The 18,805-nt window shown below is 33.2% G+C and overlaps 1 protein-coding gene across 4 annotated transcripts; it reads right to left on the bottom strand.

Annotated features, from left to right (window-relative positions):
- Positions 1–7,534: 7,534 nt before the first annotated feature.
- LOC107879495 (RNA pseudouridine synthase 4, mitochondrial) lies at positions 7,535–18,312 on the bottom strand. Of its 4 annotated transcripts, XM_047395040.1 has the most exons (10): positions 17,245–17,707; positions 14,691–14,735; positions 14,394–14,534; positions 14,195–14,242; positions 14,035–14,115; positions 12,849–12,962; positions 12,630–12,731; positions 12,054–12,165; positions 8,614–8,660; positions 7,535–8,519 (listed from the first exon to the last, which is right to left on the bottom strand). In XM_047395040.1, the coding sequence occupies exons 1-10, from the start codon at positions 17,593–17,595 to the stop codon at positions 8,160–8,162; spliced, it is 1,401 nt and encodes a 466-aa protein (XP_047250996.1). In that variant the 5' UTR covers positions 17,596–17,707; the 3' UTR covers positions 7,535–8,159. The 4 variants fall into 4 exon arrangements, with proteins under 4 accessions (XP_047250996.1, XP_047250998.1, XP_047250997.1 ...); XM_047395042.1 differs by lacking the exon at positions 12,849–12,962 and having other exon boundaries at positions 17,245–17,890; XM_047395041.1 differs by lacking the exon at positions 14,691–14,735 and having other exon boundaries at positions 17,245–17,726.
- Positions 18,313–18,805: the final 493 nt, after the last annotated feature.

Below are 18,805 nucleotides of genomic sequence, written 5' to 3'. Positions count from 1 at the left end.
ATATATATTTTAAAAGATAAAAAGAACTTATCAAACTCACAAAGTTTAAGTTTTCCCAGTCAAAACTTTGGAAACTAAATAAACCATTTTTTAATATGCTAGAATAAGTCCTAACGGTATACTATTAAACTTATTGTAGGTAGAGTGTTTAGTTTTAGTTTTCTTTTTTAGTATCTCTTTTATTTTCTTCCAACAAAAGATTTATTTTTTGTTGTTGTTCTTTTTCTTCTTCTGTTCCTACAAGAAATTGCTTTCCCTATCATCATAAAAGGAATTGTTATTTGGGTCCAAGTGGTTAGGTGGAATTGTGCATCACTAGATCGTCATCTTTTAGGTAAGTTGTTGTGTTTTTTTTTCTTTCAAATTTTGGTTTTGTATTCTTATCTTATTTATTCTTAAAAAAGTTGGGTAATATAGGTAGAACGAAAGAGATTGATTAAAAATAGTTACCATAATGGCTTGATATTCCTTTAAGAAAATTTTAATTGTATTTTATTAAATTAATATTATTAATAATTCTTTTGAATTTTTAAATGTGATTAGCACTCTCTCTAATCCAATAGAAATAAATTGTTGGGTGACACACATGTTAAAAAAGATAGTTTGTTTAAAATATACAAGTAAAATAAAATTAGATTTTTGATATAGGGATCAAGTAAAATAAAACAAAGAAAGTATTTTATAAAAAAAAATATGATTCTAAAATAAGATAAATTACATGGTAAAAGTATTACACTGATAGTTTAAATTTACTTACGTGTATATAAGTTAAACAAACCATTTCACAAGATGAAGAATTCAAATTTTACTTAAAAAAAATATCATTGCATAATTTAACGTGATTTATAGTCGGAATGTACACTAGCTAATTTGGCGATAAAATAACTATATTCAATAATTTAAACATCAATTGGAAGTAATTATTATTTAATTGGTTTCCTCTGGAAAGATAAAAAGAGAGATTTATGCTTCTACAATTTAACTTAGTATAAAGAATGGAAAAGAAAGATCAATATCCATCAATTGTTGTTTTTAAATATGATTGCCAATTAACATTTCTTTTTTATATTAATTTATTTTTTAATGTAAAGGGTGAGATTGGATCTCAATTAACATTTCTTTTTATTCATGAGCTAAATTATTGTGTAAATGAATTAATATCTACCCATAACATATAAATTGATTCTACTGATTAACTGTGATAATCAAAATTCTTACTTTCTAATTAGCTTCTATTATTTTCATTGAGTAAAAATAAAGATAATATACATATGTTGTAGAGAATGATGAAGACAAAATATACATGTTCCCCACGACTTGTCCTCTACAACTAACGAATCTAAGTTCACGTCATTTCTGTATTTTATTTTTTCCAAACATGCATATATATATATATATATATATATATATATATATATATATATATTAATTGTCATTTTAATTTGTCAAATTGATCTTTTAGTATAATATTATATTTCCTATTTAAAAATTGTCATGTATCACAATCATAATCGAACCATGCTATTGTAAGCTATTATTATATATTTGATGTGGCTTTTCTCACCAACTCATGGGGATTACAACAACAACATGATTTAACTACGTGAACTGCTTTTTCGAAAATTCTAACTCTTCAATTAGGTAAAAAATTCAAAATTGGTTCAGACAAACGTTATCACTAATGAAAAATTTCCTTTAAGCTTTTTATAATCCTACAAAAGTCATAACTTACATGTTTAAAGAACACAAATTAAGAAAATTGCACTTCTTTCATAACCTTCGTGTTGAATCAAATTGTACCAAATAAAATAAAATGAATGGAGTTGTTAGAGTTGCGATCTGAATATATATGTATATGTTTAACGTTTACATTATTATTTTAAAGTGTAAAAAAAATTTTGAAAAGTGATTTGAATTTCTGCACTTTATTAAAATTTTTCGCAATGAACAAAGTCATTTAATTTTAAATAATTAAACATTACACGTGAGAGACACGTACGATTAAACTAGTATATATAAAAATTATAGAGAAGGTAATGTCTTCTTCGTTATTTTTTATTTTTATTTTTCTTATTTAAGTTCACATATAAATTGAAACAAGTCATTTTATATTTAATGTGGAAATTTTTAATTTAGATGACTTTATATAGAATGTCAAAAAATTGAAATTCGTATATGGTATATATATATATTACTCCCTCCGTTTTGAATTAGATGATTCCTTTAGCCTTGACACACCCATTAAAAAACTAAATAATTAGAAGTGTATCTTACTTTTTTATCCTTCTAGACATTGTAAAATTCAATAATCAATTAAGCATGAAAACTTGGTGCAATTACTTCAATCTATGCATACATAAGTCTACTTTTAAAAAGAGAAGGAAAAATAAAGTTTCATATTTAAAGTTAGTATTGAAAATATAAAATTATTATTTTCAATAATTTTGAAAAATGTGATATACTATTTAATACTATCAATGGTAGAATGGAAAAAATATGTGTAAAATAGTCTTAATTTTATAACTTGAACAAGTAAATTGAAACAAATATTTTTAGAAAAAGGATCAACTAAAACAAAACGGAAAGAATATCAACTTTTTACTAAATAGTAATGTTAATATTTAATTATATTTTATAGTCGCGCAAAACACACACAAATATACTAGTATGTTAAATGAAGTTACTCCCTCCGTCTCATTTTATTCATTCCAAATTTTCTAATTTAATGTCCTTTTTTACTTATCAAGACAAAACAATTTTTTTTTTCCATTATACCTTTAGGGGTCGTTTGGTTGGGAAATTGTTATCCCGGGATAACTTATCCCACCATGTATATGAGATATGTTATCCCATCACTAAGGGAAAATGGTGGGATAAGTTATCCCGAGTTGGATTAATCCCTCCAACCAAATAAAGGATTAAGTGATCTTTTATTTTATCCCGAATAACTTATCCCTTGAATTTTTTATACCTCAAACCAAATGATTGATTACTCCTAATTATTAGCATTCTTGAAAAATGTTGCAAAGATGAGTATCATTAAGAGTACACCATTAAGAATATAAATGGTGCTTTGGTATTAGCCATCCATCAATATTGGAAATAACAACAAGACACAATTAAGAGGGATAAAATGATAAAGTTATATTACCAATCATTATTTTTTTAATAATTGTGTCATTCTAATTGGGACGAATAAAATGGGACGGAGGGAGTATCTCTTGTTTTTTTTTTTTTTGCTCTTTTCATGTAAAGCCTATTTCATGAAAATTTTCTCTTAGATCAGGAGCTCCTATAATAACATTACCGTAAAGGTTCAATAATTGTTTTCGTAATTAAGAGGCTCATCAATGTAGATGTAATAGCTTGACATTCGACTTAATTGTATAAATTGTTTAATTAAACGGTAGGAAATACTGGTCCATTCATAAGGGATATATTGAGCCGTTATAAATTAAACTAATACGACAAATGAAAAGTAAATGCCAAATAAATGAGGGGGAAAAGCCACCTTAGTCTTTTTGTCTGTGTGAAAGAATAAATAAAAGAGAATGAAGAGAGAGGGGTCTCAAAAATAAAATAAATGTAAATAAGGAAAAAAGCTACTCCTATATTATTGCTTCATTCGTATGTCTTTACTTATTCATTAGTTACTTAACATATATTTAAAAAAAAATAAAAATAACAAAAATAATTTTATCATATTACTTTTTGAATAATATAAATTTAATATTTTAAAAAATACATTGATAATGAATACTACTAATATTTAATAGCGAGGGTGAATAGAATCAAAGTGATAAATTATTCATTAATTTTTCAAACTGGACAAGTATGATTGGACATCTATTTTAATGTATTGGATAGTAAAAATTGATGGAGGGAATAAATTTTTTTCTTGGATGTTTTTATGATAAAGCGGAAAAAAAAGTTCAAAATTTTAGAAAAAAGGATAAATTGGGTTGACTCTGTAAATTCAATCAGTGCACCATAACTTAGAGATAGAGACACTAAATGCATTTCCAATAATTAATAGAGAGAGAGAGAGATCAAATTACGTCAAAATAATATAGATCAAAATGACTAACAACTTGATATACTTAAAACAATTAAGGTTAAAAAGTTTTGATTAGCTCCAAAGTTCTATTTAATTAAAGGGTAACTTATCTAAATCCCCGAATCTTTAAATGATATTACATAAAATCCCGACTATTTTATTAATTATATTTTATCCTGATTTTTTAAAATGGTGATACATATGTTATATGGTAATATATATAAAAAAGTGACATTTGAAACTAACAAGATATTTATTTAAGCAAATAATAGATTATCTTTTATTTATTGTATTTTTTTATTTAAGGAAAGATATCTAATTTCTCTCTCTCTTTTTTTTTTAGATTTAATTTAGGTGTTTTAATTATGTTTATTTTTTCGTCTTTAATTATAAAAGATATGTTTTTTTTGTTTTTTTTTCTCTTTTTTCGTCCTTAATTTCGTCTTTAATTTTAGCCTGCTTTTTTAGATTTAATTTTAATTATATTTCAATTTTATTTTTAGTCTTTTTTTTTTTTTAATATTATTACTTTTGTTTCCTACACTGACTACACCATTACCTTTCATAATAACATATGAATCACCCAATAATTGAAATAAATAATTGTATCTACCATATGAATCACCAAAATATCATATATATCACCCATTAATATCATATGAATCACCCAATAATTGAAATAAATAATTGTATCTACCATATGAATTACCATAATACTATATATATGAATCACCCAATAATTGAAATAAATAATTGTATCTGCCATATGAATCACCATAATACCAAATATATTACCCATTAATATCGTATGAATCACCCAATAATTGAAATAAATAACTGTATCTACCATATGAATCACCATAATACAATATATATCATCAATTAATATCATAGGTATCACCCGTTAACAACAACAACAAATTCAGTGTATTTCCACATAGTGGAGTCTGGGGAGGGTAAGATATACGTAGTCCATACCACTACCTCCGAAGAAGTAGAAAGGTTGTTTTCGATAGACCCCCGGCTCAAGACAAGTTATAATAAAGCAAATTCGTAATAAAGCATGGAACAAACGCCACCCACAAGGAAAAATATAAGGAGTAGTAAACAAATTCGTAAAAAAGCATGCAACAAGGTGGCATAACAAGAATAATACATCTACCAAGTAGTGCCTTACCCCAACGACCCAAACTGACACTAGCCTTCTATCCTAATTTGCGTCCTCCAGATCTTTCCATCTAGGGTCATGTCCTCAGTGAGCTGTAACTGCTCAATGCCCGCCTGATCACCTCTCTCCAATATTTCTTTGGTCTACCCCTACCCCACCTGAAACCATCCAAAGCTAGCCTCTCACACCTACGAACCAGGGCATCCATGCCCCTCCTCATCACGTGACCGAACCATCTCAATCGAACTTTCCGCATCTTGTCCTCCACCGAAGCCACTCCAACCTTTTCCCGAATAGTCTCATTCCGAACTCTATCACCTCTAGTAAGCCCACACATCCAACGCAACATCCGCATTTTTGCCACGCTCAATTTTTGAATGTGAGAGTTCTTGACTGGCAAACACTCCGCTCCATACAACATGGCCGGACGGACTGCCACCCTGTAGAATTTGCCTTTAAGCTTGGGCGGCACCTTCTTATCACACAACACTTCCGAGGCGAGCTTCCACTTCATCTATCCAGCCCCAATACAGTGGGAGACATCCTCGTCAATCTCACCATTCCCCTGAATCATGGACCCAAAATATTTAAAATTATCCCTCTTACACACCACCTGGGAGTCCAACCTTACAATCACCTCGTTTTCCTGCCTCAAGTCATTAAACTTGCATGAATCAAGGAGGCCGTGTTCTATCGTACAAAATGTATCATACAAAATGTATCTATCGTATGAATCACCATAATACTTATATAATAATATCATATTTATCGTTCATATGAATCACCATTAAAAAATAAACATGTATGAATAACTAAATAAATTTATATATGTATCAATAGGATTTTTTATTTTTTTTAAAGAGAGATTTCAGAAAAGGGAAAAAAAGGTTGCATGCATTAATGGAGGAGAAAAAATCAGGAAGAAAGATTTAATTGTTGATAATTAGAGTGATATTTTAGGGAAGAAAATCTTGAATGAGTTAAGGATGTGGGGTTGTCTTTATCAAGAGTAAAGTTGAAAAAAGAGATTTTATGTAAATTTTTAAAAAGTAAAGAATATTAGGTAATATAGTCTGTTAAGTATGAGATTTGTATAATTTATCCTTAATTTAACTAAAATTGATAACATATATTGGAACTGTGCGAACAGGGCCTCCGCTACAACTACTTTAAAGGCAAATTTTGAATGCCAGATGCAAAAGTTCAACATGAGAGTCACAAATTAAAAACCTACCAGTTCCTAAGTCATTTTTGAAGTAATTTTATTACAACTTCTTCTAGTTATTAAGAAAATAAGCAGCAATAAGAAATTGTTTACCCTCAAAGTGGTACAGTTGAATTTATATAGGTCGTTCAATGACGTGAGGATTGAGATTACAGAACAATAGAATTGTTATGAATTAACTTGCTTAAGGAATATAGCTTAAGAACAATATAAAGAAATAATAATGAGCATGAATTAAATGATAATACAAGTAAAGTGAGATCGAATTTCGACGTAGCACTTGCGATATCCTCCTAACCGGTAGCAATGTTCATTTTCAACATCGTTTCTAATAGCTATACCTCCGATACCAAGTTCTATGTTACTTCTGTTGAGTCATATCCGATCTATCCTACTTGTCGCGTGTCTTCCTCTGATTAGCACCCATGTGTCATGTTTGGTTTTTACCCCATATAGGAATGCGATCTAGACAGCCATGTCAAATGTCAATATACAAATATGCAACTGCCAAAATTTGAACATTTATGGTATTCTTGGAACAATGACATGCCACTGAAGCGTTTTTGGTCCAAAGTGCACATTTTGGTGAAAAATTGGGACACAAGGCTAATTGAAAGTTACACTTCTACCAAGTACCAACAATACTGTTAGGAACTAGATCTATAAGTTAGGTGACACTCAATCCTCAGAAGTTCTACCAACTTTCTCAAATTGGTAAAAAATAAAAACAGGTATTCTCTTCAACAAGTTAAATTGCTCTTTTAAATGCTTTTATAAAAATAAAATCAATACTATAACTGCTCTAGATATTTAATTTTTTAAAATAAATTGCATGAAAGTCAAATATACGTGTATGGTGTAACGCACGTCTCTTTTGTTCTGTTTTTTCTTTTGTCCACTTAATCAAGAGGGAAATTAAGTTTGTCAACAGATTTTTTTATTTCTTTTTAAAAAAAGATTAGGAGGCACGTCTTTCATCAAATGACAACGTTGTTGTCTGACCGAAAACCTACCGATGCACAACATTGACTTCAAAGGGTACAGGCAAAATAATGCAAATTAAATAAATCATATACCATCACAATTGGAAAAAAGTAAAACAGAAATTTTCTGTTTTGCAAGAATCTCCAATAATGAAGTTGACAGTTTGTTTCTTTGATATTCCCTTTTTCTACTCAAATGGGAAAAGAAAATCGTAAGGTGGGAAACTGACCTGTTTAATGGACCGAGTCCGGGTTCTGGCCTATGGACTTTTGCCTAGCCCACACGGTCTAATGGACTTGGACCTGAACTTATTTCATTCCTGTCATGGGTCAATTAGTTCAAGCTGGCCCAACCATACACAAGCTTCTGACCAACTTTTTTTTTAAGAGTATCAATGTACAGCCACAAAAGTTTTAGAACTGTATACTCCAAAAAAATATTGCCAGGGTACATTTACACAGCACCAACTATAATAAAGATTATGCCAACTTTCAGTTTACTGAAGTATGATCTCCCTTCTCCACAGCAGGAAGTCAATAGGCGCGATGATCTTGTTAACTACAAGTGCATCACATTCGTTAATAACGGTTTCATGACTTTTATCCTTTGTTAGAAGTAAAACATCACCCCTCCCAAGTTCTCTCTGGAATCCATAACCAGTTAGTATCCTCACTCCAACGCTGTAGTGCACTTGTTTTCAGTAGAAGCCATCATTCTACGATAAATTAAGAACTCAAGCAATCCCAACTTTTTTGCATGTGGAAGGGCAAAGGAGCAACCAGCTTGATACTTTCAACATCTACCAGATCCGCATCTGAAACCGCTTGACCTTGTTGCAAAGCTAGAGAAATATTGGGCAAAACCATCTCCTTACAATGAAGATGAAGATGAGGCTGCTTGTCTGAAATACTTCCATTCCCTAAACGAAGGCTGAAAGGATCTGTTTTTTGCCTGGGATTTTGCATACCTTGGTTCAAAGCTGAAGTGGAGCAAGTTAGATGTTTCAGCTTTCTATGAGCTTGCCAACCATACTTGTAATCACCAACTATTGGCGTCCCTAATGCCTCAGCACAATGAACGCGCAACTTCGAAACAGAGATGGTGAAATAATCAGTTTAATATGCACTTTCTTAACGGAAAAAATTGAAACTAGCATTACAGAAAAACAGTTTCCTGTACCTGGTGCTTTCTGCCGGTAAGCGGAGATAACTCAAGCCATGTGTAGCCTGCAGTCCACCAAAAGAGTAAAATATATATCCATAAACAAAGATGTTTTGACAAGATATGAGAGTTGATTTTTAAAAAATGAATGAAGAACTTCCTCTCCACCAAAACAAGCAACCAAAATATCAAAAACTGATTGTGTACCAGTACAAATAACACAACCCATGCTAATAACTGTATTTGTCGATTGGCACATCTGACTATTGTATAAACGACAGAAAAACTAAGAATGATTTGGACAAAATGTGCCAAGGTGCATTTTCTGCAATTAACAGCCTATCAAGGCTAGCATAAGCCCTAAATCTTTCAACTACCCAAGACCTATAGCTTATGTGTTGCCCCCATTTTGAACTACTGAAAACTGAAAGTCATGGCTTTTTCTTTGAAATGATTTACAGAAAAAAGTATTTCTCCAATAGTTTACTCTTTAGATATGGATGATGAAACTTGCACACAATCATTTCAGATTTCAATAATTAACAAGAAAGTTATTAAGTTGAATTCCATTCGATGTTAGACCAATTTCAAATTACCTTATTGGTTGTGCCAAGTCAAACTTAAATGCTTAACCGGAATAAGATGAAGTATGATATTTCCCTATTTGTACCAAACTCACTAAAACACACTTTAAGCCCCTCCTGCGGAACCACCTAAGTAAAAAAGAAGAATTTCACTCTGCAGAAGAACTTCAGCAAGAACTGTTGTGCGTGAGAGAGAGAGAGTGAGTTTCATCATTGGTATGTGCTATTTATGATAGCTACATTACTAAAAGTAGTATTGAGAGGTTACAAAGAATAACCAATCACCTTTCCTCCATCTAGTTGCATGGAGTCCGGAACCAAAATATGTCATGAAACTAAAAAAAGTACCAAAATATGCCATGTATATAAAATGTGACCATAATATGCTTAATCACTTTTTAAGTGAGTTATATAAATTGTCTTAACGGCAGTTGCCAAACGGAGTTAAAATTCTGAAAAAGTACATAACTCACTTTTTAAGTGAGTAATGCATTTTTTTCTACATAACTCACTTAAAAAGTGAGTTATATAATAGAAGTTACATAACTCACTTTTTAAGTGAGTTATGCATTGAATATATTACTTTACCCTTTTCTCACTTTATCATTTATCTCCAATTTTCTCACTTTACCCTTTTTCTCCAAAACGGCAAAGCCTTCAAATACCCACTAACCCCCTCATTGATTCAGCGTAATAACACATAAAATTATAAAATTGATTCTTCACTGGTCCCCCATCCAACACAAGTTATGTTTATTAGTGATCGTTGGTCCTTGTTTTTTTGTGCTTCAAAAACAAACAAATGAGATATTTTTCTAATTTTGCATATTTTTTAATACTGAATTGAAGTATGAATTTAGAATTGATGTAGTGTTTTATAGTAGCTTGTGGAATCGACAGTACTTATGGGACAAGTTGTTCGTACTTTTGAATGAGATGTTCTAAATTTAGAAACTTCCATCAAATGAGACAAGTTGTATGTTCTTACTTTTGAATGAGATGTTCTAAATTTCCCTCCACACTCAACATTATAGTGCAAAATCAGAGGCCAAGAAGAGAAAATAAAAGTCTTTGTATCAAAAAGGGGGAAAAAAGATAAGAAAATGACATAGAAACCAGTGTCTTGTTCACTTATTATTAGTTATTAGGCAAAAGAACTTAGCTCACTTATTGTTAAACAATGTATATATAGCGTCAACATATACAGTTACCAAAAATGTGAAATGTAACAAGTTTCATATATTAGAACAGAACACTTTAAAAATCATGGCAAAGGTTATATGACCAAAGAAAATGAAAACATACTCAACTCCCTAGTGCCTAAAATTTTGTGACTAATATTACTCCTAAATTAGGTGTAAATAGAAGTTACCACTGAATGTTGCCCCTACTCATTATTGCCTTCTAGTATTAAAATCTTTTCTAGATGTTCCATTTTTCTTTATACGGAGAGCACATGAAGTTAGCTCTTTTTTATTTTCAAAAGCATAGTTGGATCTTATTTTCTCTTCAATATTTCAATCATAATCACATGTTATTCATTGCCGATTTGCCATAGTTTAGGAAACACATTTCCATTGATCATAGGAAAAAAATTGCACATACCTCAATTATTTCATTGAATATGTATTATTTTTCACTATCTGCACAATATTTAACATTAAATGTACAAATACATTATGCTGCACACCTTGCACCCAGGGCCCATTGATTCTTCGCAGTACTTATGGGATGGAGAGATTGATCCCACTAAGACTGTGTTTCTGGAGAAGGTTGAGTCAACAAGGGACATATTTTATAACCCCCGACCCCACGATCGCGTCATACATTATATATCGAGGGCGGGGTTATATGATATCATTAGAATAGGAAAGATTTAGTTTGATCATCCACTAGTAACTGCTATGGCCGAGAGGTGGAGGCCAGAGACTCATACTTTCCATCTATCTTTTAGAGAGGTTAGTATTACACTACTGGATGTTGAGGTGTTATTTGGGCTACGTACTGACGGAGATGCAGTTGTATATGCCGATGTAATGGATAGTAATTTAGATTGGCGTACTATGTTACGCGATTTCATTGGTTTGGAGGTTGAACCGACGGCCATTAATGGGCATTGTCGTATTTCTATTATTACGGTTTTGAATTATCTTCGGCAGCAGCTTTTAATTCATCCCATTACTAGCCATTGTCCCATAAGTACCGGCCGATTCCACAAGCTACTATAAAATATCACATCAATTCTAAATTCATACTTCAATTCAAAAATATGCAAAATGAGAAAATACCTCACTTATTTGATTTTGAAGCACAAAAAACAAGTAAGGACCAACGATCACTAATCAACAAAACTTGTGTTGGATGGGGGACCAATGGAGAAACAATTTTGTAATTTTATGTGTTATTACGCTGAATCAATGGAGGGACCAGTGGGGTTTTGTGAGTATTTGAAGGTTTTGCCGTTTTGGAGAAAAAGGGTAAAGTGAGAAAATTGGAGATAAATGGGAAAGTGAGAAAAGGATAAAGTAATATATTCAATGCATAACTCACTTAAAAAGTGAGTTATATGTAGAAAAAAATGCATAAATCACATAAGGTGAGTTATATAACTTCTATTATATAACTCACTTTTTAAGTGAGTTATGTAGAAAAAAATGCATAACTCACTTAAAAAGTGAGTTATGTACTTTTTCAGAATTTTAACTCCGTTTGGCACCTGCCGTTAAAGACAGTTCATATAAAAGCATATTATGGTCACATTTTATATACATGGCATATTTTGGTACTTTTTTTAGTTTCATAGCATATTTTGGTTCCGGACTCAGTTGCATGCCTTTGTTTATGTAGGTAATCAAGTTAGCATTCCGAACTAACCTTTCCCGGAGGAACCAATGATGCGATACTCTGTTACAGCATACTGTGCCGATGGTGCCCTGACATCAGACATTATTGTGATGCGCTCTGATTTTCCATTGTCCAACACCACCTGAGATAAGGAAAGCTAAGAAATCAATCTTACAGAATACTTGTTCTTTAGCAAAAAAAGTTTATCAACCCACCAAACGATTGATGCAGGAGAAAGAAGCAGGTAGGTCAAATTTCTGTTATGAAATCAACTCTACCCAGTCCCACATGTAGCAACTCTACAGCTCAAGCACGAATACAATTATCCAGCTGGAGCTCCATTAGAAATTAAGGGCATATATGATACAATTGAGTAACGGTAAGGGTTCTTTTGTTGCCAATTCTCCTCCCTCCTCTACCAATTTATTACAGAGGGACTCCCCCAAAATTTTCTTAAAAGAGAATATTTTAGTACTCGGATGAACATTCTCAAATAGACTAGGATGAAACAATAGTTGATCGATAGATAGTTTTTGTAAGATTGATTGATACACCTTTATACATGGAGTGCCTAAATTTGCTTAAAACAAGATCAGTTTGCCCAACCTTTCCCAGCGGTACAGATATTATCCCACCAGAGCGTCTTGGACATCCTATGACAAGTGCCCAGTACTTCTTCTGCAAAATTCTTTTCTTGTTTTTGAGATCCTTTCAGAAGAGAAAGGCAATATATCAGGTTGAGAAAAGCAAATCAAATTGGAAAAATAGTGTGATCATTAGTAAGTTCAGAATATATATTGCAACTTGCACGGAATAATAGTATGCCTCATTTTGTGTGTCAAATGTTTTCTCACGGAAGATCGAATGCAGAGCTGAAGCACTTATTTGTGTTCTTCCCATCACTAATAGTCCGCTGCTGTCTCTATCCAGTCTGTGTACCTAATAAACAATAAGCTTGTCCGCAGCAGGACATACAGACATAAGTTTCGCCAGAAGGGTACTCAACCCAACCCAGAAAAGACAAATGAAAGGACATTTAGAATGTCTTCTAACATAAGCAGCTGAAGAAAGGGAAGAGCAATTAGAGTAGCTTGACAAAAGGAAGATAGATTTTCTAATTGTCTGAAACTCATGTCAAACAAAATCTATGGTTTCATGTGCACATTTTCTAGACTTTAGCTACAAAATGAGATGTTCTTCCTCAACATCCAACCTAAGTTACTTGGACTCTTCACTTTTGGTGCCGCACCCGTGTCGACACGACATGAGTGTGGGTGTGGGATCCGTACCCGATCTGGTCAACCGATTTTGGGTACTTTGACCAAAATCGACTGGAAAAATTCAGACAGATTTAAGAAATTTTGTAATCAAAACAAAAGCTAAGGTGAAATTGAAGAAAATGGAATACCTTGTATATAGAAATTTCTATGTTTTGCTTTTTTTTAAATCTCCTTCCAAGATTTTCTTCTTGAACAACATTTTTTCCTCAAGTTTTTCATATAATATCTTATAATTTATGTTTTATAACTCTATTTTTAGATATTTAAATTATTTTTTGCCGAATCCCCACACCCATATCCATCCCTAGATCCATATCCCCGAATTTTTAAATTGAGACCGCGAAGGATCCGACCTCTAGATCCGTACCCGTATCGGACACCCGCACCCAAGTCCGAGCAACTTAGCATCCAACCACAAAGACAGGTCTACAAAGTTATATTCATTGCATTACATATACACACGCAAAGCCTAAAATCCTGGACAAGAACTTACTCATTCTATGTCCATTCTACGCACATATTTCTTTTCATAACAATTAGTAGAAAATGCTGCTGGAGATTTACGATAAAAACAGCAACAACTACTTGTTAAATCAATAAAAAAAGAAAATAAATAAATAAAATTTTCATTGCACATCCTAGATATGAGCATTGTGCTTTTGAACACACACTAGAGAAAGAACAGGCAATTGATTTGAGAAAAATATAAACACAGAAACCATGAAACTTACCAGGCGAGGGGCCTCTGAGTACTCATGTCTTAAATACTTAGCAGCAAGTTCATCTAAACTTCGTTTTATACCAATTCCACCCTGTACAAAATTCCATTTGCTGTAAGAAGAAAATTAACTCTCACGATAGGATAAAAGAACTTGGATATTGACAACTAACCTGAACTGGCATTCCTGGAGGTTTATTGACCACAATAATTTCTGGATCCTGAAAATGTTTTCATGGAAACAGAAGCGCATCAGCCTCAAAAAGCACATAGGTTGGTTTGTCCCCCTTCATATGCAATTGGTTCAAATTGGGGGATGTCACAGCAAGTTAAAAAGTTGGAAAGTCCAAAAGTCAGCTATATATTTAAAACCTTATACACTTCGAGGCCATGTACAAACTTCCTTTCTTCTTCACTAGTAGGGTACTCAACTACTTTCTCGGAGGGGAACTTCTGAACCGTTATTGGAAGGAATATTCGATCCCCGATGATCATTGACTCCTTTGCAGAGACCTTATGAAAACACGAGATATGCATTAAGACTTCGAAAATGCATAAAATTGGTCAGATAGCAGTATAATATATCTTATTTAGATGTCAAGAGATGAGACTTGCAAGATATCTTATGTGAGAATCAACAACTAAATCCCAAAACAGAAATAAATATACCCTCTTGGGCCTCTGTTCTTCAACATTAGAAGATTCTCTTCGCACCTGAAAAGCAATATTGCTCAGTAAACCATGTGACATAGAAGAAATGTCATAAGCAATTCATTTCAATAAGACATGTAATAAGTATTTGTTGTCAAATTCCTTGATGAAGACTCATAATTGAGAATATTGTGTTCATCCCTGACATTTGGGTGTTAACATGTCAAGAGAGCAAGAGGTCTCAAAGTTCGTAGTAAGTATTCAGCAACAAATTCCATATATAAATTTTGCAGCATTCGGCCTTGTCTTACTTTGAGAAAGAAACATACATTTAAGTTTTAACATAGTTGCACATTATTGGAACTTAGAATACCTACTAATAGTCACTGCCTTTGTCAGGAAATAATCTTCAGAACTAAAAATCTAGATGAGATCATACACATGCTAAATCAAGCTCTGTTCTTCATCTCTCTCGCTTCCCTAGATTTCAGCATATGTACAATAATCAACAACAATGTCTTCCATTCAATAAATGCATTTTCTTTACCAAAGTATTCCCAAAAAGATGAAGGTGCAAGTTCAAATATGATGATTAATGCCAAGAAATGAAAAATGTATATATCAGCAGTGAGCTTAAACATCCGGTGATTTTGGAGTTAAGCACAAGGTCTATTTCTTATTATGATTCTTGACAAAACGTTATCCTATAAAATAATATTCACCCTGTTGTTATACTCGCCCTCCATTTCATTTTACTTAGCCCCTATACCAAAAATAGACATTTCATTTTACTTGTCCATTTTAGCAAAATCAAGAGAGTTTTATTACTAATCCCTCCATGTCAAATTAATTGGCTCATATACTAAAAATAGTTGTTTCAATTTACTTTTCCAATTTATGAAATCAAGAGAATTTTATTATGTTTTTCCTTATCTACCCTTGGTATTAAATAACTAAAAAATTATAGTAGTCAAATTTAGAGTCCTAAAGCATCATTAACAACATTAATTTAGTAAATTATAACTCTAATTAAAGTTTTCTTAAGGATTGTACCAAGTCAACTAAAAAAATTATAGTAGTCAAATTTAGAGTCCTAAAACATCAGTTAAATTATAACTCTAATTAAAGTTTTCTTTAAGGGTTGTGCCAGCCAAATAATAAGAAACCGAGTGAGACTGTGACAAATAAAAAAAACATACTACTACACAAGATAACATTTTTGATAACCATGCATGTCTATAAAATGATGCAACATTCTATTGACAATATGCAACTTAAAGAAATAGAAATACATGTTTAAGTCAACAACAACAACATACTCAGTATATTCCCACCAAATGGGGTCTGAGGAGGGTAAGTGTACGCAGTCCATACCACTACCTCAAATGTGAGATAGAGAGGTTGTTTCTGATAGACCCCCAACTCAAAATCAAGCAATCTAAGATAAGGTAAGGAATAGTAATAGAACAAGATACAATAGAAATCAAAACAAAGAATAGTAAACAAAAGTCGTAATAAAGCATGAAACAAGATGGAATAACAGAAATAAGACACCCACAAAGTAATACCCTATCCTAATGAACCAAAGGCATATACCACCCCCATACCCTCCTACTAGCAGCTCCAACCTATGGACATAGCCCTAAGACTACCAACCCGGCTACCCCAAAGCTCTCGTATCTACTGACTACGATTCACCCACATGCACTAGTCTTCTAACCTAATTTGCGTCCTCCATATCTTCCTATCTAGGGTCATGTTCTTTGTAAGCTGTAACAGCTCCATGTCACATCTAATCACCTCTCTCCAGTACTTCTTCGACCTACCCCTACTCCTACCCCGCCTGAAACCATCCAAAGCTAGCCTCTCACACCTACGAACTGGGGTATTCATGCCCCTCCTCATCACATGCCCGAACCATCTCAGCCTAACTTCCCGCACCTTGTCCTCCACCGAAGTCACTCTCACCTTCTCTCGAATAGTCTCATTCCTAGCCCTATCACCCCTAGAAAACACAAAAATCCAACTCAATATTCGTATTTCCACCACCTTCAATTTTTTAATGTGGGGGTTCTTGACTGGCCAATACTCCGCTCCATACAGCATGGTCGGACGAACTACCACTCTGTAGAATTTATCTTTAAGCTTGAGCGACACCTTCTTATCACGCAACACTCCCGAGGCGAGTCTCCACTTCATCCATCCTGCCTCAATACAGTGGGAGACATCTTCGTCAATCTCTCCATTCCCCTGAATCATAGACCCGAGAAACTTAAAACCATCCCCCTTACAAACAATCTGGAAATCAAACCTTACTACCACCTCGTTCTCCTGCCTCTAAGTCATTAAACTTAGATTTCAAATACTTTGTCTTGGTCCTACTCAACCTGGGAAATATATGTTTTAGCCAAAAAAAAATATATCTTTGATACCTTTTTCCTTTAGAAGTAAAAATAAAATAACACCCAATTAATTGACACGGTTCTATTATAAACAATCTGTAAAGAAACATAGTATAGTAAGGAAACATAATAGCAAAAAGAATAGTTATAAAATCGTAATACTAAGGGACCTGTCTTAAGCGAAAAAGCTTCTGCACAAGGGATTTCGGCAGCTCAGGGCAGCAACGCTGAATCCATTTGAGTGCTGTAATGTTGTTGCTTGAATTCTCCTTGACGTCCATTTTAACTCCGGCGAGCTCCCTACCTAAAGCAGCACCGTCGACGGTGGCAGTGAAGGGCGGTAGAGTGAACCACTTGCCTTTCTCATTTTCATTCCTGCTATTATACCCTTGTTGTTCATCAGTTACAGTGGTGGCGTAGTGACACTGACACCGGTAAAAAGATGAGTACAGTGTATTGACTCCGTCGGTGGCGGCTAAGAGCTTCCGGTAGCGGTGGAAGACTCGCCGGAGTAGTGCCATTGTGGTGGTGGTTTGGGGGGGGGGGGGGGGGGGGGGGGGCGCGGATTCAAACAATTTAACCTACGATTAGGGAAATCGACGAAATGATCCTACAATTTTGAACGATGTGACGGTTTCGTCCTTTACATTGTTCTCCGATTAATAAAAAGTTGCTTCGAGATTAAAAAATTGGCTTAAGTCATCGACTGACATGTAAAATTATTTTGAAAATTCACCTATACCTTCAACTAATTTGTACCTATCAGATTCTAATCCACTCAAATTTTAATTCAATCAAGCCTTGTTTACCTAATCAACAACATTTATAAAGTGTGCATAATACATTTATATAATGTAACAAAAATAACCAATTAAAAAATGACACGGACATTAAATCCAAAAATAATTAAAAAATATTTCATAATTAATTAAATTATAATTAAAAAAAAATTATAACTTTTAAAAAAAAAATCACCCCTCCTAACATTAACCCAATTCTGTTGGCTAAGAAATCTAATGATTCTGAGGAGAAGGCTTTGACACCATAGGCCAAAAAGTCACCAAAGAAGGCTCAAGGAATCGAATTTTAGGGGTTTTATGTTTGGGTTAAATATGCAGTAAGCTTTTGTTTAGTTTTATTGTGGGTAATTTTAGATTTTAGGGGTTTTGTTTGGCTTCTTTTATGATTTGATAACTTTGGTGTAATGTGCTTTTGGAAATATAATAAAAAGTAACTCGTTTTCTATCTTATCTTCTCAATTTCAGTTTTTCCTTTTGTAACCATTTTTGTTTGGTTTAGTATTATCTATGCTTGTCAAATAGAATTATAAGAGAGCGAGAGAGTTGATGAGGAGAGCCTAATGGATAATTAAAGGTAGGGATGAAGACGCGGGGATGTGTGTGTGAAGAAGAAGACGATGGGGTGGGATGTGGAGGGGGGGGGGGGGGGGAAGACAGGAAGGGGGGGGGGGGGGGGGGGGGCTTTTTCTTTTTTTTTTTTTTAAAAAAAAGGCAAAATGCTCTTATGGACTCTTTTACTATATTCATTTTGTAAGTTGGACACTTCTACTTACATGTTTGTCATCTGGACCCCTGAACCCACTAAAAAACAACATTTTAAACCCCTTTTTGGTAAGTGTAACGCACTCTCCCCACGTTATCTGTCACGTCAGCTGTCACGTCTGCCACGTCAGCTCCCACGTCATTTTTAGGTATTATATTAAATTCTATG

This window comes from Capsicum annuum, chromosome 8, assembly GCF_002878395.1.
Source record: "Capsicum annuum cultivar UCD-10X-F1 chromosome 8, UCD10Xv1.1, whole genome shotgun sequence".
Classification (NCBI taxonomy): Eukaryota; Viridiplantae; Streptophyta; class Magnoliopsida; order Solanales; family Solanaceae; genus Capsicum; species Capsicum annuum.
This window is presented reverse-complemented; position numbering and strand designations above follow the sequence as displayed.